This window comes from Zeus faber, assembly GCF_960531495.2.
Source record: "Zeus faber genome assembly, chromosome: 5".
Lineage (NCBI taxonomy): Eukaryota > Metazoa > Chordata > Actinopteri > Zeiformes > Zeidae > Zeus > Zeus faber.
The window spans coordinates 36207912-36228223 of record NC_137192.1 but is presented as its reverse complement, the minus strand read 5'-3'; the positions used below and the strand labels follow the sequence as shown (position 1 = coordinate 36228223).

Here is a 20312-nt window from a genome sequence, read left to right as displayed (position 1 = left end):
TAGTACATGTACAATATATATGTAAACACATCTGTTTATTCATGCTAACAGCTGCTTCCTGGTGGTAATCTGGTTCTGATGCTCTGTTGTCAACGCCTCGTTTGAAATGTCTCAGGAGGCTCGTACGGAGCCTCCCTCATCGAACCCAACCACGTCGGGCGGAGCCCTGCGTCAGAGCAGCTGGACGGGCTTGTAACCACGGAAGAGAAGAACTCAGGCGGTCAGCCAGTTGCCTGCATCAAAAACAGCAGACATCCCATCATACCTGGAGTATTCAGCTTAGTATGCCTCTAAATCTCCCGTTTGATGATGGTCACCGTTATATTCCACGAGAAAAGTAGTGAAACTGATTCCACTCAGAGACCGGAGAGGAACCGCAAACGACAGGGGACCGAGGAGCGACACCTGAGGAACACCACGGCTGATTCACTTTAAGATCTTTCAGACTGTGATAACAGACGACCAGACAGTAGCTGTCATAAGACTAGAACTGATACATACTGTACATATACACAAACACACATATATATATAAATTGTGGACGTGCAGATACGGATGAATATACTCACGCGAACACTCTATTAACTGCTGCATTCTGTTGCTGTCTCCTCCGCTGTTGTTTACATGACAGTTGTCTGACAGAGAGACAGCAGAGCTGCTGTTACCATGGAGACCATTAGAGATTACACCGTGTCGCAGTCCAGCGGGATGTTAGCTTTGGGTCCCCTTCAAAACTCCCGTTGTTACAGAAAACAAGCTCTGTGGTTCAAATGTAATAAACCCTGTTCCCCTAAGTTCCAATGAACCTACAGCGAGGAGCTACGTACGTACGTCTTCCATCTCAATCAGCAACTTCACAAGCTTCACACGTCACAGTAACCTCTTAAACAAGCTTCTTAATATCTTCAATCAGTTGAGAGTATGACAGTTTGTGGAGCTTGTTTTAGGGATCCAACTGAAAATGGAGTTCTGCTGAAGGAGCCCATGGCTAACGACGCTAACACACTGCCTGGCCCGAGGAGCCTCCTCCATCACAAAGACATAGGACGAGACGGAGAAATGGAGCAAAGAGACGGACGAAGAGGGAGACGCAGGGTAATTGTTTCAAAAGTTGAGTCCAGAAGCTTCTGCCGCTGCTAGGAAACCATGAGAACTAGGGATGCATGTTTTCATGAAAGATTGATAATGACCGATAATGTTTTAAATGAGCGAAAATTAGTGATAAATGTCGATTAATCGTGAGCACCCCCAGTTGGAGCCCCTGGCAGTCCAAACACTCTGCTGCTTCAGAGCTGGGAGAACATGGAACAGCGCCCCCTGTTTGTCAAACAGTCAGACAGGCAGCAATGCAGACAGACAGCCATGCAGACAGACGGGTAAAAAGATGGATGATGGTGATGATAGTACTGGCTGTGAGAACAGCAAGTTCTCTGGCTTCCGATACTGAGTCATCATGGCTATATGTGATGTACGGATGATAAACACATAAGATCGTTGCTACGGAAACCATCAGGTCACCCCAGTACCCACCGCTCACTGATCGTCACATGATCTACTCTATCATAGCAGCACCGCAGAGGATTCTGGCCTGACTGGTGGAGGTCCACATCTTGTGTCAAAGGTAGACCAGAGCTGAGACCAGGAGGTTCTAGAAGGTAGACCAGAGCTGCAAATTCACTTGCTTTGAGCCCAAACAATCCAGCTGTGTGTGATGTAGTTGGACCGTCCCAAGATTTCAACGGCGATAAGACAAGACTTGAGGCAGAGGCAGCCATGCAGAGCTCCAATTTAGGTTCTGAAGCAAGACCACTTGAACCTGCTACCAAGAGATTCCGGGATTGAACCAGCGACCCTCTGATAACCAGACTCGCCGCTCTACCTCCTGAACAACACAGCAGACTCCACTGTCTCAATTCTCCCTTTTCCCCCCTTCCGTGTAGTTGCTGGTTCCAACATGTCGGCCTTTATGCGCCGGCTCCTCAGGCCTTAAAAAGTGAGGACAATTCTGAACCTCCAATCACAGACCAGCACCAACACAACTCCTGCTCTTCATCATCGCAGAGACCGGGTTAACTACCATCATCACCAGCATCATCTTCTTCATCAGCCTCGTCGGTATTGGTGTCTGTGTCCTCGTCCAGTGTCTCCTCCGGGATCTCGGCCGTCTCCGGGCCCTGATCCGTCTCGACGGGGTCCTGCACCCCACCCACTGTGGGGTGGGGGGGGGGGGGGGGGGCACAGAGGGCACGTCACCAGGAGACGCTCCCACAATCCACCTCACCAGCTATACCATCCAGCTGGACGGTTTTCACCCTCCCAGCGCAGCGTGATTCAGCCGCTAACAGCCAACCAGAGGCCCAGAGCACCAAGGACAGAAGAGGAAACTCAGCGGGAATACTGCAGTATGAGTGAGGGTGAGAAAGAAGAAGAAGACACACCTCCACCAGCAGCACTAGTCAACAGTCCCAGCACCAGCTACAAGTTCCAGCATGACTCAAGGTTCAAGAAGTTTTTTGGTCTCATACATATATGTAGTGACTTGACTAAAATGTGCGTAATCTCCACATAGCGACCAGCGTGCAGGCGACCACAGGAGGCGGCGCCAAGCAACTCGTAGAACCTGACAGAACCTGCCCTGTTGCAATTCCTTATCTGACCAGGTCACCAGGTCGCTGAGTGTTAGGTTCTGACTTTATAGAAAATTCTTGAAGACTTTGGAGCCTCCCTGGGTGTCTACCCATCAATCCACCCATCCATCCATCACCTGTCTATCCATCCATCCAGCCATTTATCCATCAATCCATCATCCATCCACTCATCTATCCACCCATACATCATATTAATGGTGGTCCAGGCATCCTCAAGCTGAGATGAAGAGACAAGGAGCCAGACGTCCAGCACATAAAGACCGAGCCGGTCAATGCAGGAACAAGGAAGTAGTCGGGTAGTAAGTGGTCATGCAGGAAGTGGTCATGCAGGAAGTGGTCATGCAGGAAGTGGTCCTGGTGAGGTTAGTGAGTATTTAGCAGCGGCTGCGGTAACTCACCCAGACTGTTGTTCTCTTTAAGACTTTTCTCTTGCAGCTGTTCTAACCGCACTGGAAACACATGACAACACAACCTGCAGATGAGGGCAGGGGTTCTGCCAGTGTGTGTATGTGTGTATATACTTTGCACTGTGTAGAGTGTATGTATATAGTGTGTATAGTATGTGGAGTGTATATTGTGTGTATGGTGTATATAGTGTGTGGATTAACCATAACATTTCAGACCCTTATGAGAAGAACCAAGACGAATTAGGGAACCTGGAATCCAGGAGTCAGGACCTGGGTGACTGGGGCCCAGTTCTGGAGCCAGGACTAGGGACACAACACCCGGGACTAGGGACACCACACCCGGGACTAGGGACACCTCCGCCGGGGACTGGGGACACCGCAGCCGAGATTAGGGACACCGCAGCCGGGACTAGGGACACCGCAGCCAGGACAAGGGACACCACAGCGGGGACAAGGGACACCGCCGCACAGACTAGGGACACCGCCGTACGGACTAGGGACACCGCAGCCAGGACAAGGGACACCACAGCGGGGACAAGGGACACCGCCGCACAGACTAGGGACACCGCCGTACAGACTAGGGACACCGCCGCCGGGACTAGGGACACCGCCGCCGGGACTAGGGACACCGCCGCCGGGACTAGGGACACCACCGCCGCACAGATTAGGGACACCGCCTTACAGACTAGGGACACCGCAGCCCGGACTAGGGACACCGCAGCCGGGACTAGGGACACCGCAGCCAGGACAAGGGACACCACAGCCGGGACAAGGGACACCACAGCCGGGACAAGGGACACCGCCGCACAGACTAGGGACACCGCAGCCTGGACTAGGGAAACCCCAGCCCGGACTAGGGACACCGCATCCCGGACTAGGGACACCGCAGCCCGGACTAGGGACACTGCCTTGTTGCCGAAAACACTTTGTCTTTTCTTCTGTTTGTGGTTTTCATGGACAGGATATGAGTGTAATCTCGTATAAAGTGTACACCGTAGCACAGTGTGTAGCACAGTGTGTGGCACAATGTGTAGTACAGTGTGTAGCACAGTGTGTGGCACAGTGTGTAGCATAATGTTTAGCGCAATGTGTAGTACAGTGTGTATTGCAGCGTGTAATGTAGCGTGTAGTGCAGTGTGTAGTGTGTAGTGCAGTGTGTAGTACAGTGTGAAGCACAGTGTGTATACAGTGTGTACCCTGCAGAGCGCTCAGCCTCTCGGACGTGAAGTCGTTGTCCGCCTGCAGAGCCTCGATCCTGGCCTGCAGCAGCTGCTCTCTGCTCTCCATCTCCTCCAGACGAAGCTCAAGCTCCTTCTTCTCTGTCTGGGATCGCTGGGAGAGGAGCTCCTGGCACTCCTCTGCTGTCTGGGGGAGGGAGGAGCTGAGGTGGTTCAACTGGTTTTAAAAACGAGTTTAAACTGGATTTCTCTGGTTCGATAAACTAGCTCCAACTGGTTCTCTCTCGTTTTATAAACTAGTTTAAACCGGTTTTCTCTTGTTTTATAAATTACTTTTCTCTGGTTTTATAAACTAGTTTAAACTGGTTCTCTCTAGTTTTATTAACTAGTTTAAAATGATTTTCTCTTGTTTTATAAATTACTTTTCTCTAGTTTTATAAACTACTTTAAACTGGTTCTCTCTAGTTTTATAAACTGGTTCTCTCTAGTTTTATAAACTAGTTTGGGCTGGTTTTCTCTGGTTACCTTGATCTTGTCGGTGAGCTCCTTGATCTCATTGACGGCAGCGTTGTACTTGTTGGCGAGCTCCGTCAGCTCCTCCTGACCGCGCTCCGACACCTCCTTCAGGTGGGTGCACTCGTCCTCCGTGTTGCTGAGAGAACGCTGGGGGAAGGAGGGCGAGCAAACTACTGGCACTATACTGTAGTACACAGAAGGTGCAGGAGCTTCACCCTGCCAGGGCTCCACCCATCTCCTCACCTCCCTTCTGTCCCTCCATCGCTAGGTGGAGGGGTCGGCTCCTTCTGCCCTCTCGTGTTTCATACTGCTTCTGCATAACCCTACGTTTGTTATTGTGTTTAAATATATTTCTCAGACTAATCCAACAAGAACAAGAACATTTTATAACTTCATTTATCAATGTGTTTTATCATCCAGATAACACTGAATATATTCCAGACGACATCAAAAAGTACGGAACAAGTGAGTGAGCAGATTGGGATTTGTTCAGGTGGCAGTGGGTGGAGCTACAGGACACATTTCATCATGTTCAGTGGTTTCAGTTTATCACTCATTTGTTATTACTTATACAAAGGGACACTCCCTATTGATGTGAGGGCCACTTTTGGGCCCCGGGTCAACAGTTGAACAGGCCCTAACATGGCTCCGCCCCCTTCACAGTGGAGGGAGAGGCTCGGGGTGGGACCCACCTCCACCTCCGACAGTTTGCGGACCACCTCGATCTTCTCCTGCAGGACCCTCCGCAGGGACTCCTTTGCTGTCGTTTCGTAGTTATGCTTGTCTTCCTGCAACGCAAGCAGCTCCTTCCTCATCCCTTCATCCGTCTGGGACTGGAGGAGAGGAGGAGGAGGAGGAGGAGGAAAGGATGAGCAGGTCTCTGGTGTGAGATCAGATCCCATGTCAAACAGTGAAGGTTGGATGTAAACAGTCGTTACAGGATTTCTCTATGCGTTTGGTTTAAGTGGCGAGGGCCCCCCTGGAAGGACCCCTGGGGGGCCCAGGACCTCAGGTTGAGAACGCCCTCCTCAGTCACCTTGGAGTAGGACTGTAGCTGGCTGCCCATCACCTCCAGTCTGGACAGCAGGCGGTCTTCATCTATGAGAGCCTGGTCCGGCCACACACACACACACACACACACACACACACACACACACACACACACACACACACAGTCAGGCTGTGTAGTAATAGTGATGGTAGTATGTGATGCGGGTAGAGCTGCTACCTGCCAGCTGCTCTCTGAAGCTTCCTGTGTGTTGGCCAAGAGACGCTGCAGCGTCGCCAACTTCTGCTCCAACATCTGCTCCCTATGCAAGGCCTCCTGCGGGGAGGGGGAGGGGCTAGAGGTTAACTGCAACATCCAGAGTAAACAGTGAATATGAAGACGACCTGTCTGCTGTCTTATATCGACAGGGTGGTGAGACAGCTCTATGGTGCATTGATAAACCAATAAAGACGAGAGTGAGGTGGCCACCAGGGGGCGCTGGCTGAGGTGGTTTACCTGCAGGTACTGGGAGAGCTGGAAAAGTTCCTGAGAATACATACTGGGAGTGTTGGCAGCGACCTGGAAAACACACACACGCACACAATTTTTTTTTTTAAGAAAATGTTTTTAATGCTTTTAACTGAAGTGGAGGAAATGTTAAAATAAAGATGTTTTAAATCTCTCTCACAATGTGTTACAGTGTGTTACAGCGCGTTACAGTGCGTTACAGTATGTGTTAGAGTGTGTGTTAGAGTGTGTTACAGTGTGTTAGAGTGTGTGTTACCGTGTGTTAGAGTGTGTTAGAGTGTGTTAGAGTGTGTGTTAGAGTGTGTGTTAGAGTGTGTGTTAGAGTGTGTGTTACAGTGTGTTACAGTGTGTTAGAGTGCGTTACAGTATGTGTTAGAGTGTGTGTTAGAGTGTGTTACAGTGTGTTAGAGTGTGTTAGTGTGTTACAGTGTGTTACAGTGTGTTACAGTGTGTTAGTGTGTTACAGTGTGTTACAGTGTGTTACAGTGTGTTAGTGTGTGTTACAGTGCGTTACAGTATGTGTTAGAGTGTGTGTTAGAGTGTGTGTTAGAGTGTGTGTTAGAGTGTGTGTTACAGTGTGTGTTACAGTGTGTGTTACAGTGTGTGTTAGTGTGTTACAGTGTGTGTTACAGTGTGCGTTACAGTGTGTGTTACAGTGTGTGTTACAGCGTGTGTTAGTGTGTTACAGTGTGTGTTAGTGTGTGTTAGTGTGTTACAGCGTGTTAGTGTGTTACAGTATGTTACAGTGTGTGTTACAGTGTGTGTTACAGTGTGTGTTACAGTGCGTTACAGCGTGTGTTAGTGTGTTACAGTGTGTGTGTTACAGTGTGTTACAGTGCGTTACAGTATGTTACAGTGTGTGTTACAGTGTGTGTTAGAGAGTGTGTTACAGTGTGTGTTACAGTGTGTGTTACAGTGTGTGTTACAGTGTGTAAGTGTGTGTTACAGTGTGTTACAGTGTGTGTAACAGTGTGTGTTACAGTGTGTGTTACAGTGTGTTACAGTGTGTGTTACAGTGTGTGTTACAGTGCATTACAGTGTGTTACAGTGTGTTACAGTGCGTTACAGTGCGTTACAGTGTGTGTTACAGTGTGTTACAGTGCGTTACAGTGTGTGTTACAGTGTGTGTTACAGTGTGTGTTACAGTGTGTGTTAGTGTGTTACAGTGCGTTACAGTGTGTTACAGTGTGTGTTACAGTGTGTGTTAGTGTGTTACAGTGCGTTACAGTGTGTGTTAGTGTGTGTTAGTGTGTTACAGTGCATTACAGTGTGTGTTACAGTGTGTGTTACAGTGCGTTACAGTGTGTGTTAGTGTGTTACAGTGCATTACAGTGTGTGTTACAGTGTGTGTTACAGTGTGTTACAGTGCGTTACAGTGTGTGTTAGTGTGTGTTAGTGTGTTACAGTGCATTACAGTGTGTGTTAGTGTGTTACAGTGTGTTACAGTGCATTACAGTGCATTATAGTGTGTGTTACAGTGTGTTAGTGTGTTACAGTGTGTTACAGTGCGGTACAGTGTGTGTTTCAGTGCGTTACAGTGTGTGTTACAGTGCATTAGAGTGTGTTAGTGTGTGTTAGTGTGTGTTACAGTGCGTTACAGTATGTGTTAGAGTGTGTGTTAGAGTGTGTTACAGTGCGTTACAGTGTGTGTTACAGTGTTACAGCGTGTGTTAGTGTGTTACAGTGCGTTACAGTATGTTACAGTGTGTGTTACAGTGTGTGTTACAGTGCGTGTTACAATGCGTTACAGTGCGTGTTACAATGCGTTACAGTGTGTGTTACAATGCGTTACAGTGTGTGTTAGTGTGTTACAGTGCATTACAGTATGTGTTAGTGTGTTACAGTGTGTTACTTAAGAAGCACCTGAAGACCCAGCTCTTCAGTGAGTACCTCCTGTCCTAATCTACAATTACTTAGCACCACCTTGCAGTATTTATTGTTACACCAATGTTGTTGTTACACTAATCTCTGTCGCAATGTAACTGAATGTTATTCTCCCTTGTAAGTCGCTTTGGATATAAGCATCTGCTAAATGACTAAATGTAATGTAAATGTATGTGTGTTACAGTGTGTTACAGTGCGTTACAGTGTGTTACAGTGCATTACAGTGTGTGTTAGTGTGTTACAGTGTGTGTTACAGTGTGTTACAGTATGTGTTAGTGTGTGTTACAGTGTGTGTTAGAGTGTGTGTTACAGTGTGTGTTACAGTGTGTGTTACAGTGTGTTACAGTGCGTTACAGTGTGTGTTACAGTGTGTGTTACAGTGTGTTACAGTGTGTGTTACAGTGTGTGTTACAGTGTGTGTTACAGTGTGTGTTAGTGTGTTACAGTGCGTTACAGTGTGTTACAGTGCGTTACAGTGTGTTACAGTGCGTTACAGTGCGTTACAGTGTGTGTTAGTGTGTGTTAGTGTGTTACAGTGCATTACAGTGTGTGTTACAGTGTGTGTTACAGTGCGTTACAGTGTGTGTTAGTGTGTTACAGTGCATTACAGTGTGTGTTACAGTGTGTGTTACAGTGTGTTACAGTGCGTTACAGTGTTTGTTAGTGTGTGTTGGTGTGTTACAGTGCATTACAGTGTGTGTTAGTGTGCTACAGTGTGTGTTACAGTGTGTTACAGTGTGTGTTACAGTGCATTACAGTGCGTTATAGTGTGTGTTACAGTGTGTGTTAGTGTGTTACAGTGTGTTACAGTGCGGTACAGTGTGTGTTTCAGTGCGTTACAGTGTGTTAGTGTGTGTTACAGTGCATTACAGTGTGTTTGTGTGTGTTACAGTGCGTTACAGTGTGTGTTACAGTGTTAGTGTGTGTTAGTGTGTTACAGTGTGTTAGTGTGTTTTACAGTGTGTGTTACAGTGTGTTACAGTGCGTTACAGTGCGTTACAGTGTGTGTTACAGTGCGCAACAGTGTGTTACAGTGTGTTAGAGTGCGTTAGTATGTTAGTGTGTGTTACAGTATGTTACAGTGTGTGTTACAGTGTGTGTTACAGTGTGTGTTACAGTGTGTGTTACAGTGTGTTTCAGTGCGCTATAGTGTGTGTTACAGTGTGTGTTAGTGTGTTACAGTGCGGTACAGTGTGTGTTACAGTGTGTGTTCCAGTGTGTGTTACAGTGCGTGTTACAATGCGTTACAGTGTGTGTTACAATGCGTTACAGTGTGTGTTAGTGTGTTACAGTGCATTACAGTATGTGTTAGTGTGTTACAGTGTGTTACTTAAGAAGCACCTGAAGACCCAGCTCTTCAGTGAGTACCTCCTGTCCTAACCTACAATTACTTAGCACCACCTTGCAGTATTCATTGTTACACCAATGTTGTTGTTACACTAATCTCTGTCGCAATGTAACTGAATGTTATTCTCCCTTGTAAGTCGCTTTGGATAAAAGCGTCTGATAAATGACTAAATGTAATGTAAATGTAAATGTTACAGTGTGTTACAGTGTGTGTTACAGTGCATTACAGTGTGTGTTAGTGTGTTACAGTGTGTGTTACAGTGTGTGTTACAGTATGTTACAATGTGTTTCAGTGTGTGTTACAGTGCGGTACAGTGTGTTACAGTGTGTTACAGTGTGTAAATGTGTGTTTCAGTGCATTACAGTGTGTAAGTGTGTGTTAATGTGTTACAGTGCGTTACAGTGTGTGTTACAGTGTTAGTGTGTTACAGTGCGTTACAGTGTGTGTTAGTGTGTTTTACAGTGTGTGCTACAGTGTGTTACAGTGTGTGTTACAGTGTGTGTTACAGTGCATTACAGTGTGTGTTCGTGTGTTACAGTGTGTGTTACAGTTCGTAACAGTGTGTTACAGTGTGTTACAGTGCGTAACAGTGTGTTACAGTGCGTAACAGTGTGTTACAGTATGTTACAGTGTGCTACAGTGCGGTACAGTGTGTGTTACAGTGCGTAACAGTGTGTTACAGTGTGCGTTACAGTGTGTGTTACAGTATGTGTTACAGTGTGTGTTACAGTTTGTGTTGCAGTGCGTAACAGTGTGATACAGTGCGTAACAGTTTGTTACAGTGTGTGTTACAGTGTGTGTTACAGTGTGTGTTACAGTTTGTGTTACAGTGTGTGTTACAGTGTGTGTTACAGTGTGTGTTACAGTGCGTTACAGTGCGTTATAGTGTGTGTTACAGTGTGTTAGTGTGTTACAGTGCGGTACAGTGTGTTACAGTGCGTTACAGTGTGTGTTAAGTGTGTTACAGTGTGTTACAGTGTGTGTTAGTGTGTGTTACAGTGCGTTATAGTGTCTGTTAGTGTGTTACAGTGCGGTACATTGTGTTACAGTGTGTGTTACAGTGTGTGTTACAGTGCGTTACAGTATGTTACAATGTGTTACAGTGCGTTACAGTGTGTGTTACAGTGCATTACAGTGTGTTAGTGTGTGTTAGTGTGTGTTACAATGTGTTAGTGTGTGTTTCAGTGTGTGTTACAGTGCGTTACAGTGTGTGTTACAGTGTGTGTTACAGTGTGTGTTACAGTGTGTGTTAGTGTGTTACAGTGTGTGTTAGTGTTTTACAGTGTGCGTTACAGTGTGTTGCAGTGCGTTACAGTGCATTACAGTGTGTTAGTGTGTGTTACAGTGTGTTACAATGTGTTAGTGTGTGTTACAGTGTGCGTTACAGTGTGCGTTACAGTGTGCGTTACAGTGTGTTATAGTGTGTTATAGTGTGTTACAGTGTGTGTTACAGTGTGTGTTACAGTGTGTTACAGTGTGTGTTACAGTGCGTTACAGTGTGCGTTACAGTGTGTGTTACAGTGTGTGACAGTGTGTGACAGTGTGTTACAGTGTGTGTTACAGTGTGTTACAGTGTGTTACAGTGTGTGTTACAGTGTGTTACAGTGTGTTATAGTGTGTTACAGTGTGTGTTACAGTGTGTTACAGTGTGTGTTAGTGTGTTTTACAGTGTGCGTTACAGTGTGTTATAGTGTGTTACAGTGTGTGTTACAGTGTGTTACAGTGTGTGTTACAGTGCGTTACAGTGTGCGTTACAGTGTGTGTTACAGTGTGTGACAGTGTGTGACAGTGTGTTACAGTGTGTGTTACAGTGTGTTACAGTGTGTGTTACAGTGTGTGTTACAGTGCGTTATAGTGTGTGTTACAGTGTGTTAGTGTGTGACAGTGTGTTACAGTGCAGTACAGTGCGGTACAGTGTGTGTTACAGTGTGTTACAGTGTGTTAGTGTGTTACAGTGCGTTACAGTGCGTTACAGTGTGTTAGTGTTTTACAGTGCGGTACAGTGTGTTACAATGTGTGTTACAGTGCCGTACAGTGTGTGTTAGTGTGTTACAGTGTGTGTTACAGTGTGTTACAGTGCGTTACAGTGTGTGTTACAGTGTGTGTTACAGTGTTACAGTGTGTTACAATGTGTTACAGTGTGTGTTACAGTGTGTGTTTCAGTGTGTGTTCCAGTGCATTACAGTGTGTTAGTGTGTTACAGTGCGTTACAGTGTGTTACAGTGTGTGTTACAGTGTTAGTGTGTTACAGTGCGTTACAGTGTGTGTTAGTGTTTTACAGTGTGCGTTACAGTGTGTTACAGTGCATTACAGTGTGTGTTACAGTGTGTGTTACAGTGTGTGACAGTGTGTTACAGTGTGTGACAGTGCGTTATAGTGTGTGTAACAGTGTGTGTTAGTGTGTTACAGTGTGTGACAGTGTGTTGCAGTGTGTGTTACAGTGTGTGTTACAGTGTGTGTTACAGTGTGTGTTACAGTGTGTGTTACAGTGTGTGTTAGTGTTTTACAGTGTGCGTTAAGTGTGTTGCAGTGCGTTACAGTGCATTACAGTGTGTTAGTGTGTGTTACAGTGTGTTACAATGTGTTAGTGTGTGTTTCAGTGTGTGTTACAGTGTGCGTTACAGTGTGCGTTACAGTGTGCGTTACAGTGTGTGTTACAGTGTGTGTTACAGTGTGTGTTACAGTGTGTGTTAGTGTGTTTTACAGTGTGCGTTACAGTGTGTTATAGTGTGTTACAGTGTGTGTTACAGTGTGTTACAGTGTGTGTTACAGTGCGTTACAGTGTGTGACAGTGTGTGACAGTGTGTGACAGTGTGTGTTACAGTGTGTTACAGTGTGTGTTACAGTGCGTTATAGTGTGTGTTACAGTGTGTTAGTGTGTGACAGTGTGTTACAGTGCAGTACAGTGCGGTACAGTGTGTGTTACAGTGTGTTACAGTGTGTTAGTGTGTTACAGTGCGTTACAGTGCGTTACAGTGTGTTAGTGTTTTACAGTGCGGTACAGTGTGTTACAATGTGTGTTACAGTGCCGTACAGTGTGTGTTAGTGTGTTACAGTGTGTGTTACAGTGCGTTACAGTGTGTGTTACAGTGTGTGTTACAGTGTTACAGTGTGTTACAATGTGTTACAGTGTGTGTTACAGTGTGTGTTTCAGTGCATTACAGTGTGTTAGTGTGTGTTACAGTGCGTTACAGTGTGTTACAGTGTGTGTTACAGTGTTACAGTGTGTTACAATGTGATACAGTGTGTGTTACAGTGTGTGTTTCAGTGTGTGTTACAGTGTGTTACAATGTGTTACAGTGTGTGTTACAGTGTGTGTTTCAGTGCATTACAGTGTGTTAGTGTGTGTTACAGTGCGTTACAGTGTGTTACAGTGTGTGTTACAGTGTTAGTGTGTTACAGTGCGTTACAGTGTGTGTTAGTGTTTTACAGTGTGCGTTACAGTGTGTTACAGTGCATTACAGTGTGTGTTACAGTGTGTGTTACAGTGTGTGACAGTGTGTTACAGTGTGTGACAGTGCGTTATAGTGTGTGTAACAGTGTGTGTTAGTGTGTTACAGTGTGTGACAGTGTGTTGCAGTGTGTGTTACAGTGTGTGTTACAGTGTGTGTTACAGTGCGTTATAGTGTGTGTTACAGTGTGTGTTACAGTGTGTGTGTGGGGGGGGGGTACCTTGTCTACAGGCAGAGGAAGTGCCGTCTGGATAACGCTGCAGAAGAACACAGGGACAGTTAGTTACCATGGAAACAATGTGGGGGGCACAGCGACAGTGAACACCATGGCTTCTGATGGTGGGGAGATAAGTGATGCTCTGTGTTTTCATACTGTATCTGTCCTGTCGTTGGACTGTTATGTGTTGCAATGACAACCAGTCACACAAAATGGTGAATGGAGCTAGAGGAATGCAGCTAAACTTTACAGGTGAGAGAGAGAGAGACTTGACGTTAAAGGTTCCTTTATTCTCAGTAAGTCATGTCACAGCAGCACCAACTTGATCACGAAGGAACCAAAAAAACACCAAAAACCAGAGACGGACAGACAGAGAGAGAGAGAGACAGATGGAGAGAGGGAGACAGATGATGTAACCTCCTGCAGGCTCAGATGAGTTTCTTACTTGTGCTCTCAACAGATTCAACTCAATCTTAAACCAAATCATCCACATCTTTTCTACTTCCTGGTGAGGTCAACCTGCTGACACCAAACAAGCCCCTCCCACACCTCATAGCCCCTCCCACACCTCATAGCTCCTCCCATTGCTCATAGCTCCTCCCATAGCCACTCACTGCTGCAAAGTGACAGGGTGTGTTGGATTAGACACTCACTCACTGTGGATGGGGTGGAGCTGTAAGTATCCCTGCCCACCTGGACCAGCCCAGCCAGAAAGACAACCTTCACACACACACACACACACACACCTACACACACACACACACACACACACACACACACACACACACACACACACACACACACACACACACACACACACACACACACACCTGTAGGAAGGGAACAAAGTCAAGTCTTACTCTGGTCTCCTCCTGGCCTCCATGCCGTCAGGGAGGAAGAGTTTGATGGTCGACACTATGCAGCCATGGGTGACTGAGGACACAAACACAGCACATTAGGGTGTAGCCTGTACTACACCGTGTGCCGCCGTGTACTCCACCGCGTGTCGGCCCGTACTACATGTGTCGTGCGTCCCGTGTCACCTTTGCGTGTGTTCTCCGTGACGTCCACTCCGAACTGGATGATGTCCCCTGAGAGCAGCTCGCAGGGCGGACTCTCCTCGGAGCCACGACTCAGCCTCTGGCTGTTGATGAAGGTTCCGTTGCTGCTCTTGGTGTCCTGCAGGTAGAACTGCAACACGGAAAACCAGTCACAAGTCACATCACTAAATAACACATTGAAGGAGACCTTTTAGAAATTCTGTTTTTCAGTGCTTCTGCACATACGCTTGGTTCCCCGTATTTACGTGATTTCAGGCTTCAGTAGAACCACCCCCCATCGGGGAGTAACTCCACCCACGGCTGGAGAAATAACATAGAATATCAAGTGCTGTTCAGACAACCAGCACAAATCTTTAAAGAAAAAGAGGAATTCATACCAACCAAGAACAAACTGCAGACGATGGAAATTTAAGTATTTAAAAAATAATTTGGATTTTAGATCTTTGGTGGTCTGAAAAGGTGGAATCAGTGAACGTTACGGAGTAAATACAATGGAACCCACTGAAGTAAGTAAAGCTCAAAATCCATTGGTTCACAGAACTCAGGCCTCAGGAGGGAGGCTCCTCCCACTTATACAGAGCGTCAGGAACAGGATGGATTTAGAGGCATGTTAGAATGGCTGGAATGCATCATCTGAGCGGTATTTTCAGCAAAAAACTTCAAAAACATGTCTTAGGGACCAAAACCCAGTTTCAGTCCCTTCATTCTGAAATGATTCCATGAAATGCACTTTGTTATGAAGATGAGAAATTGAACATGATACTGGAATTCAATTCATGTTATGTCTTCATTTCCAACCATGTTTCACGCTGCCTCATACTGCACTTTCATTTCACTACTGAGTATTGGATACTTGATTGAAACACTGGACATCTTGAATGTTGTTTTCATTTAAGACCATGGACAAACATTCCTTGAAGTGTTTTACTGAATAAATGAAAAGCAAAGTTATATTTGTCTCCCTTTTCTTGATGTTTTCTGTGAAATGATCTGATCCGTGCAACCATGACAACCGTGAGCTTTGTGATCTGTTGCACCCGAGAGGTGATGACAAGTTCCCGTTGAAGCTTCTGTACGACTCAAGAAATCACATTACAGCTGCTGTTGTGACAACAGTAGAAGTTCACATTCAAACTGTTGTTGCTCTGCAGCTTGGACAGACATGGCTTTGGACATATAGACAGTACATATTAAAAGGTGGAAATACACACACACACCCACAATAATCCATGTGGTGTTGACAGTGACAGTGATGATGATATATTATTCCTGATAATATTTGGGGTCCATCTCAGACACCTAATGACTTTTATTATTTTTTATCTTCTTCGTTCGTTTGGAGCAGAAATAAGTGAAAAACTGTAAATGTAGCGGAAGTAGAAGAACGTTGAGGTGATTGGCTTGGTTGGAGGAGCAGGGCGGAGCGCGGCGTCATCTGACCTGATCTCAGTTCAAGCTGCGCCTCTCACAAGTCCTTCACATCCAACTCGAGCCGCTGCTGCGTTTAAAGGAAACTCTGAAAACTGTGACTCCTGCTGCGTTTTACAAAACCTTGAAAACTATGAATGGGTCACAGGAAGCCTCTTGGCACCGCAGGAAGTTCTAAGAACCTTTGGAGGAAGCGTCCCTTTCTTGTGTTTCCACACTGCGTGATCCAGGAACGATGGTAATATTTAAAACACTGTTCTTCATGGATATTTAAACTCAACAACCCAAGAGTGACGTTGTGTTGTGTGTGACGTACGTGCAATACGATGCGTTTTACGGAACCACGGAAACCTGTAATACGTACCTCACACAACTAAACAGGACGCTGTGTGTTGCTGCTTGGAGCTGTGTTCATCATGGGGAGTCAGCCCACAGGGATGCAACCCTATTGTTTTTTTACTTGTATTCTCAGCGTTTTTCAGAGTAAAAGTATCTGAAACAGGATGGCAGTACACGGAGACATGTTGAGGTGTTGTTAGAACCAGGATGTTTCAGACGTCTTGCTGTTCAAGTTTGATCAATATCCATCTACATTTGGAGCAGAAATGGGTGAAAAACTGTGGTGGTTTCCTCAGTTTCAGGAGCTTGGTGACATCATCATCCAAAGTTCTATAAGTCCAAGCTTCATCTCTCAGAACTCAATCCCCTCCAGACGCTTGTGAGTGCAACACCTAGACAGACAGCTTGAGCTGCTGCTGCGTTTAAAGGACACTCGGAAAACTGTGACTCATTTTACAGAACATGACATGAAGAGCCAGTCGTACAGCAGAAACAAACCATGTGACACCAACAGCTAATCACACAGCAGAGAAACAACCATGTGACACCAACAGCCAATCCCACAGCAGAGAAACAACCATGTGACACCAACAGCCAATGGTAGAGCAAGAGCGCCAGTGCTCCCTCCGCTCTGTCCCCGGTCAGCACAGCAGGGATGAGGCCCCCCGGAGCCGACGTGCCGGGTCTTCCTCAAACACCAACTACAACCGGACCACGCCCTCCTCCCCACCCGAACCGGGCGTGGCCCCCATCCCCGTAAAAGGAGAGCGATGAAAGAAAGAATCCTCCTTTTTGGGTGAGGTGTGGTCTGACGCTGGGAGAGAGTCCCTCGGTCCAAACGTCCCCACATATAAACACAGAGCGCTGATTCAGGAACCTCACAGCTGTAATACCTACCTCACACCACAGCTGCATATATTACTGTTTTTTATTCATCATTATCATAATAATAGTATTTTAATACTATTATTATAGTAGTGAATTTTAATTTATTATTGTATAAAATGTGAGAACATTCATCACACTTAATTTAGACAAAACTTACGTATCGAATTAAACAAAACAGTATGATATGAAACAAATATATACATTATTCACACACGCGCACGCGCACACACACACACACACACACACACACACACACACACACCTCCTGTCCCCATGGTAACCCAGAGGCAGAAAGGGCCTAACTATAGAGCTTTCCACCTAGCAACAACACACACGGTCACAACCATGAAAACCTAACTCCTCCACCAGCACTCAACATATAAAAAGTTGCCGTGTGAATGGACGCAGGGTCTGGAAGCTTTTTCCGTCTTTAATAGAGAGGTTCAAATAAGAAATAAAGTACCTCAAAATAATAACAACCTTTTAAATATTGTTTGTAAAAACATGAAATATGATTCCTAATAAATAAAAATCTTTCACTCTTTGAGAACCAAGACAAGTGGAGCCCAGTGTGTTTACCGGAACAACAGAGTTAGCTTCAGACGCTACCATCACTGAGGAAGAACACACACACACACACACCGAACAGTACTGCATTGTGTACACAGGCTCTGAAGTGTTTGTACTGCAGCAGTACTGTACCTGGAGCAGGTTACCACGGCAACACAGCTCTCCACCAATCACAGGCTCCGTGTCACAGGCCGTCCTCCAAATCAAAAAGCTTCTCACTAAATGTTTCACTTTGCGACTCGCTCTGCAGTGGAGACGGGACGCGTTGCTCAAGTCGCCTTGCCAAACACTTCCTGGCCACACGTAGCCTGCACCCATCTGCTGACACATTATGGGATGGTTCAGCGTCAGACTTTGGACTTTGACTCAAACTACATTTCAAAACAAATATCCGCGTCTGGGGATTGGTCAGGATCTCGTGACGCGATTCCATGTCCCAACAATATTTGGCGTAACAAATTCAGTGCGAAACACAAACAAACATTCAATTCATCAGTGACAACGATATAAACCAAAGTGGGAGGCTGCGTCCTAACAGCCCAGCCTCAATATTCGGGTTCCATTTTGCATTCGTTCACTGATCAGACGCTTTTGTCCAAAGGGACTTAGATGAGAGAACAACGTCAAACTCAAGTGCACGCTTTCCTGTTCTGGATGCGACAGGCGGCGGACGGGGGAGGAGTCAGGATGAAGAGTCTTTTCTGGTTTGGACACGGATCGTCTCACATTCGGACATGATGCACTGACATGAGGACACGACGGGGGCACCACCCACGAGAAGAGTCCGGATGGAGAAGTCATTCCGGGCGCGGGGCGTACGGCCTGATGCGTGACGCGGTGTGTGGGTGCGGCTCCAGCAAGCGCCCTGAAGGAGCACGGAGGATCTGGACTTGATGAGGGGCGTGGCATGTGCACGCTTTGGCTGCTGGGCTGGGATCACACTTGAGATGAACAGAGCTGCCTGATATCAGTGTGATTAACACACCTCACTTCATGGGAACGAGTGGAAACCAGTTTGAACTTCACACTGGTAACGGGAGAGCGGGCCTGAGACCAGGACTGCATCTGAGGGCGGGGCTTAGATAAAAACCATAAACATCCAAGACAAGTCCACCTGGTGCACCGTTAGCACCGCCCTCTAGGTCTTGTTTAACCAATGCCTGGTGAGCAGCATTGAAAACAAGACCTCTGTACAAATGTTATTTAAATTCGGAGCGAGTTAATTTAAATAACAGATACACGTCGACGTCATGATACACAAACACCCGGGAGCACAAACCAGATTCCAACCTGTTCTAATTCAAACGTCGGGTCACGTGGGAAACAGCGCGCCCTGACGGAACCAGAACCAGGGACAACAAGCCGCTCGGGGGTGAAAACCGTGATAGGATCTGAACAGTGGAGAAACAGCTGATGTCAAAAGCCCCAAAACAGAGAGAGACGCTTCCGACGGCTCTGGATCCTCGTGGTGTTAAAACGTGTCACATACACAGAACAGGACCAGACACCACACATCCCATAACGATCGACTACAGCAGATCTCAAAACTTTGACATTCCACAACATGTCTTTCCGTTCAGATTTAAGATGAGAAATGTCACAAACAAACAAACAAACAAGGTCTTTTCTGAAACAGTAGATGTGTTGTTACAGTGCGTGAGGGGGAAATACACCTTATAGATCATCAATAACAATAAAGTGTTGCTCTCAATTGAGCAGTAACACGGAGCACATTCCACAACTTTAAGGATTAGTAATCAATAACAGAGAAAGACGGAACATTATGTGTGTGCGTCTCAGCTGAGGAAAGTATGACGCTGTATTTGGTGGTTTTATAAATAGCTGGTGTAGAGCCCCACACACACACACACACACACACACACACACACACACACACACACACACTACCTCACAGGAGAAGCTCCAACCTGTTCCCAAGCAGAGACAGGGAGATAAACAGGGAGACAGGCAGAGAGGGAGAGACAGGCTTTTGACATGTCGACTCCTGAGGCTGAGATTAAGTTTGTCTGTAAATCTGAGTGAGTGAGTGACACACACACGTTAAAAACCCTTAGAAACAACATTATTTATATATATATATATATATATATATATATATATATATATATATATATATATATATATATATATATCAGTGATTACCCAGCATGCACCAGGCATGGATAAGATATAATTTGATGCAGGATTGTTGGAATGACAAGGCAACCGCTTCCGGCTGCTGGTTGCCCAGTCTGATAAAACGGTTGCCCCGTCGTTCCAGCCAGCCATCGGTTGACGAATTGCCGTAACGTTTAAACTCAAACAATGTGATTGTTTTTTAGCGAGCGATGATGTCATGAGTAAAGCAACCTCCAGGAAAAACCAGCGGTCACATTGTAAACACATGGAGGAGTAATGCTGCAGTTATGTAAACGTGTTCTGGGGCACCCACAACACGCCCAACCGTCGGCAACGGCACGCATCTGGCTTCCCGGGGCAACCGGGCAACCGTCACGGTCGAAGCCTGGAGCGTGGACGTGAGGACCATTGATCAGAACATGAAACATCACCACGTGAGCAGAACCGCTCTGAGTCTATCAATGTTATAATCAATATTATATCAATGTATCAACAACAAAACAGGAAGCAGACATTTCTAATCAATACACCACAGATACTTGGATGATGATTGATCATGTATCAATAACACCACCAGGTTCAACACCTCCCTCTGCACCGTCGAGCTGCTTTTACACTGAAGCCTCATCCTGCTCCCAACTGACCTTTGACCTTTTTATCTTTATGGTTTCTTAAGTTTCCTCCCCGGTGTGGTAACAGTTCTAGTGGGTTCCAGCCGGTT

The 20312-nt window shown here is 46.1% G+C and overlaps 1 protein-coding gene across 3 annotated transcripts in view; it reads right to left on the bottom strand.

The window, feature by feature from the left end:
* Positions 1-20312, bottom strand: part of slmapa (sarcolemma associated protein a) — a 40829-nt gene that overhangs the window by 18304 nt on the left and 2213 nt on the right. Inside the window, exons 2-12 of one of the 3 annotated variants that reach the window (XM_080001493.1) lie at positions 14210-14357; positions 14027-14099; positions 13170-13206; positions 6254-6316; positions 5978-6073; positions 5786-5857; positions 5442-5582; positions 4759-4896; positions 4252-4420; positions 3047-3097; positions 2078-2209 (exon numbers count right to left, since the gene is read on the bottom strand). In XM_080001493.1, coding sequence (XP_079857619.1) covers positions 2078-2209; positions 3047-3097; positions 4252-4420; positions 4759-4896; positions 5442-5582; positions 5786-5857; positions 5978-6073; positions 6254-6316; positions 13170-13206; positions 14027-14099; positions 14210-14357 — 1120 coding nt within the window. Of the gene's footprint in view, positions 1-569; positions 636-2077; positions 2210-3046; positions 3098-4251; positions 4421-4758; positions 4897-5441; positions 5583-5785; positions 5858-5977; positions 6074-6253; positions 6317-13169; positions 13207-14026; positions 14100-14209; positions 14358-20312 lie in introns of all 3 variants that reach the window. The other 2 variants (XM_080001494.1, XM_080001495.1) reach the window with 2 other exon arrangements.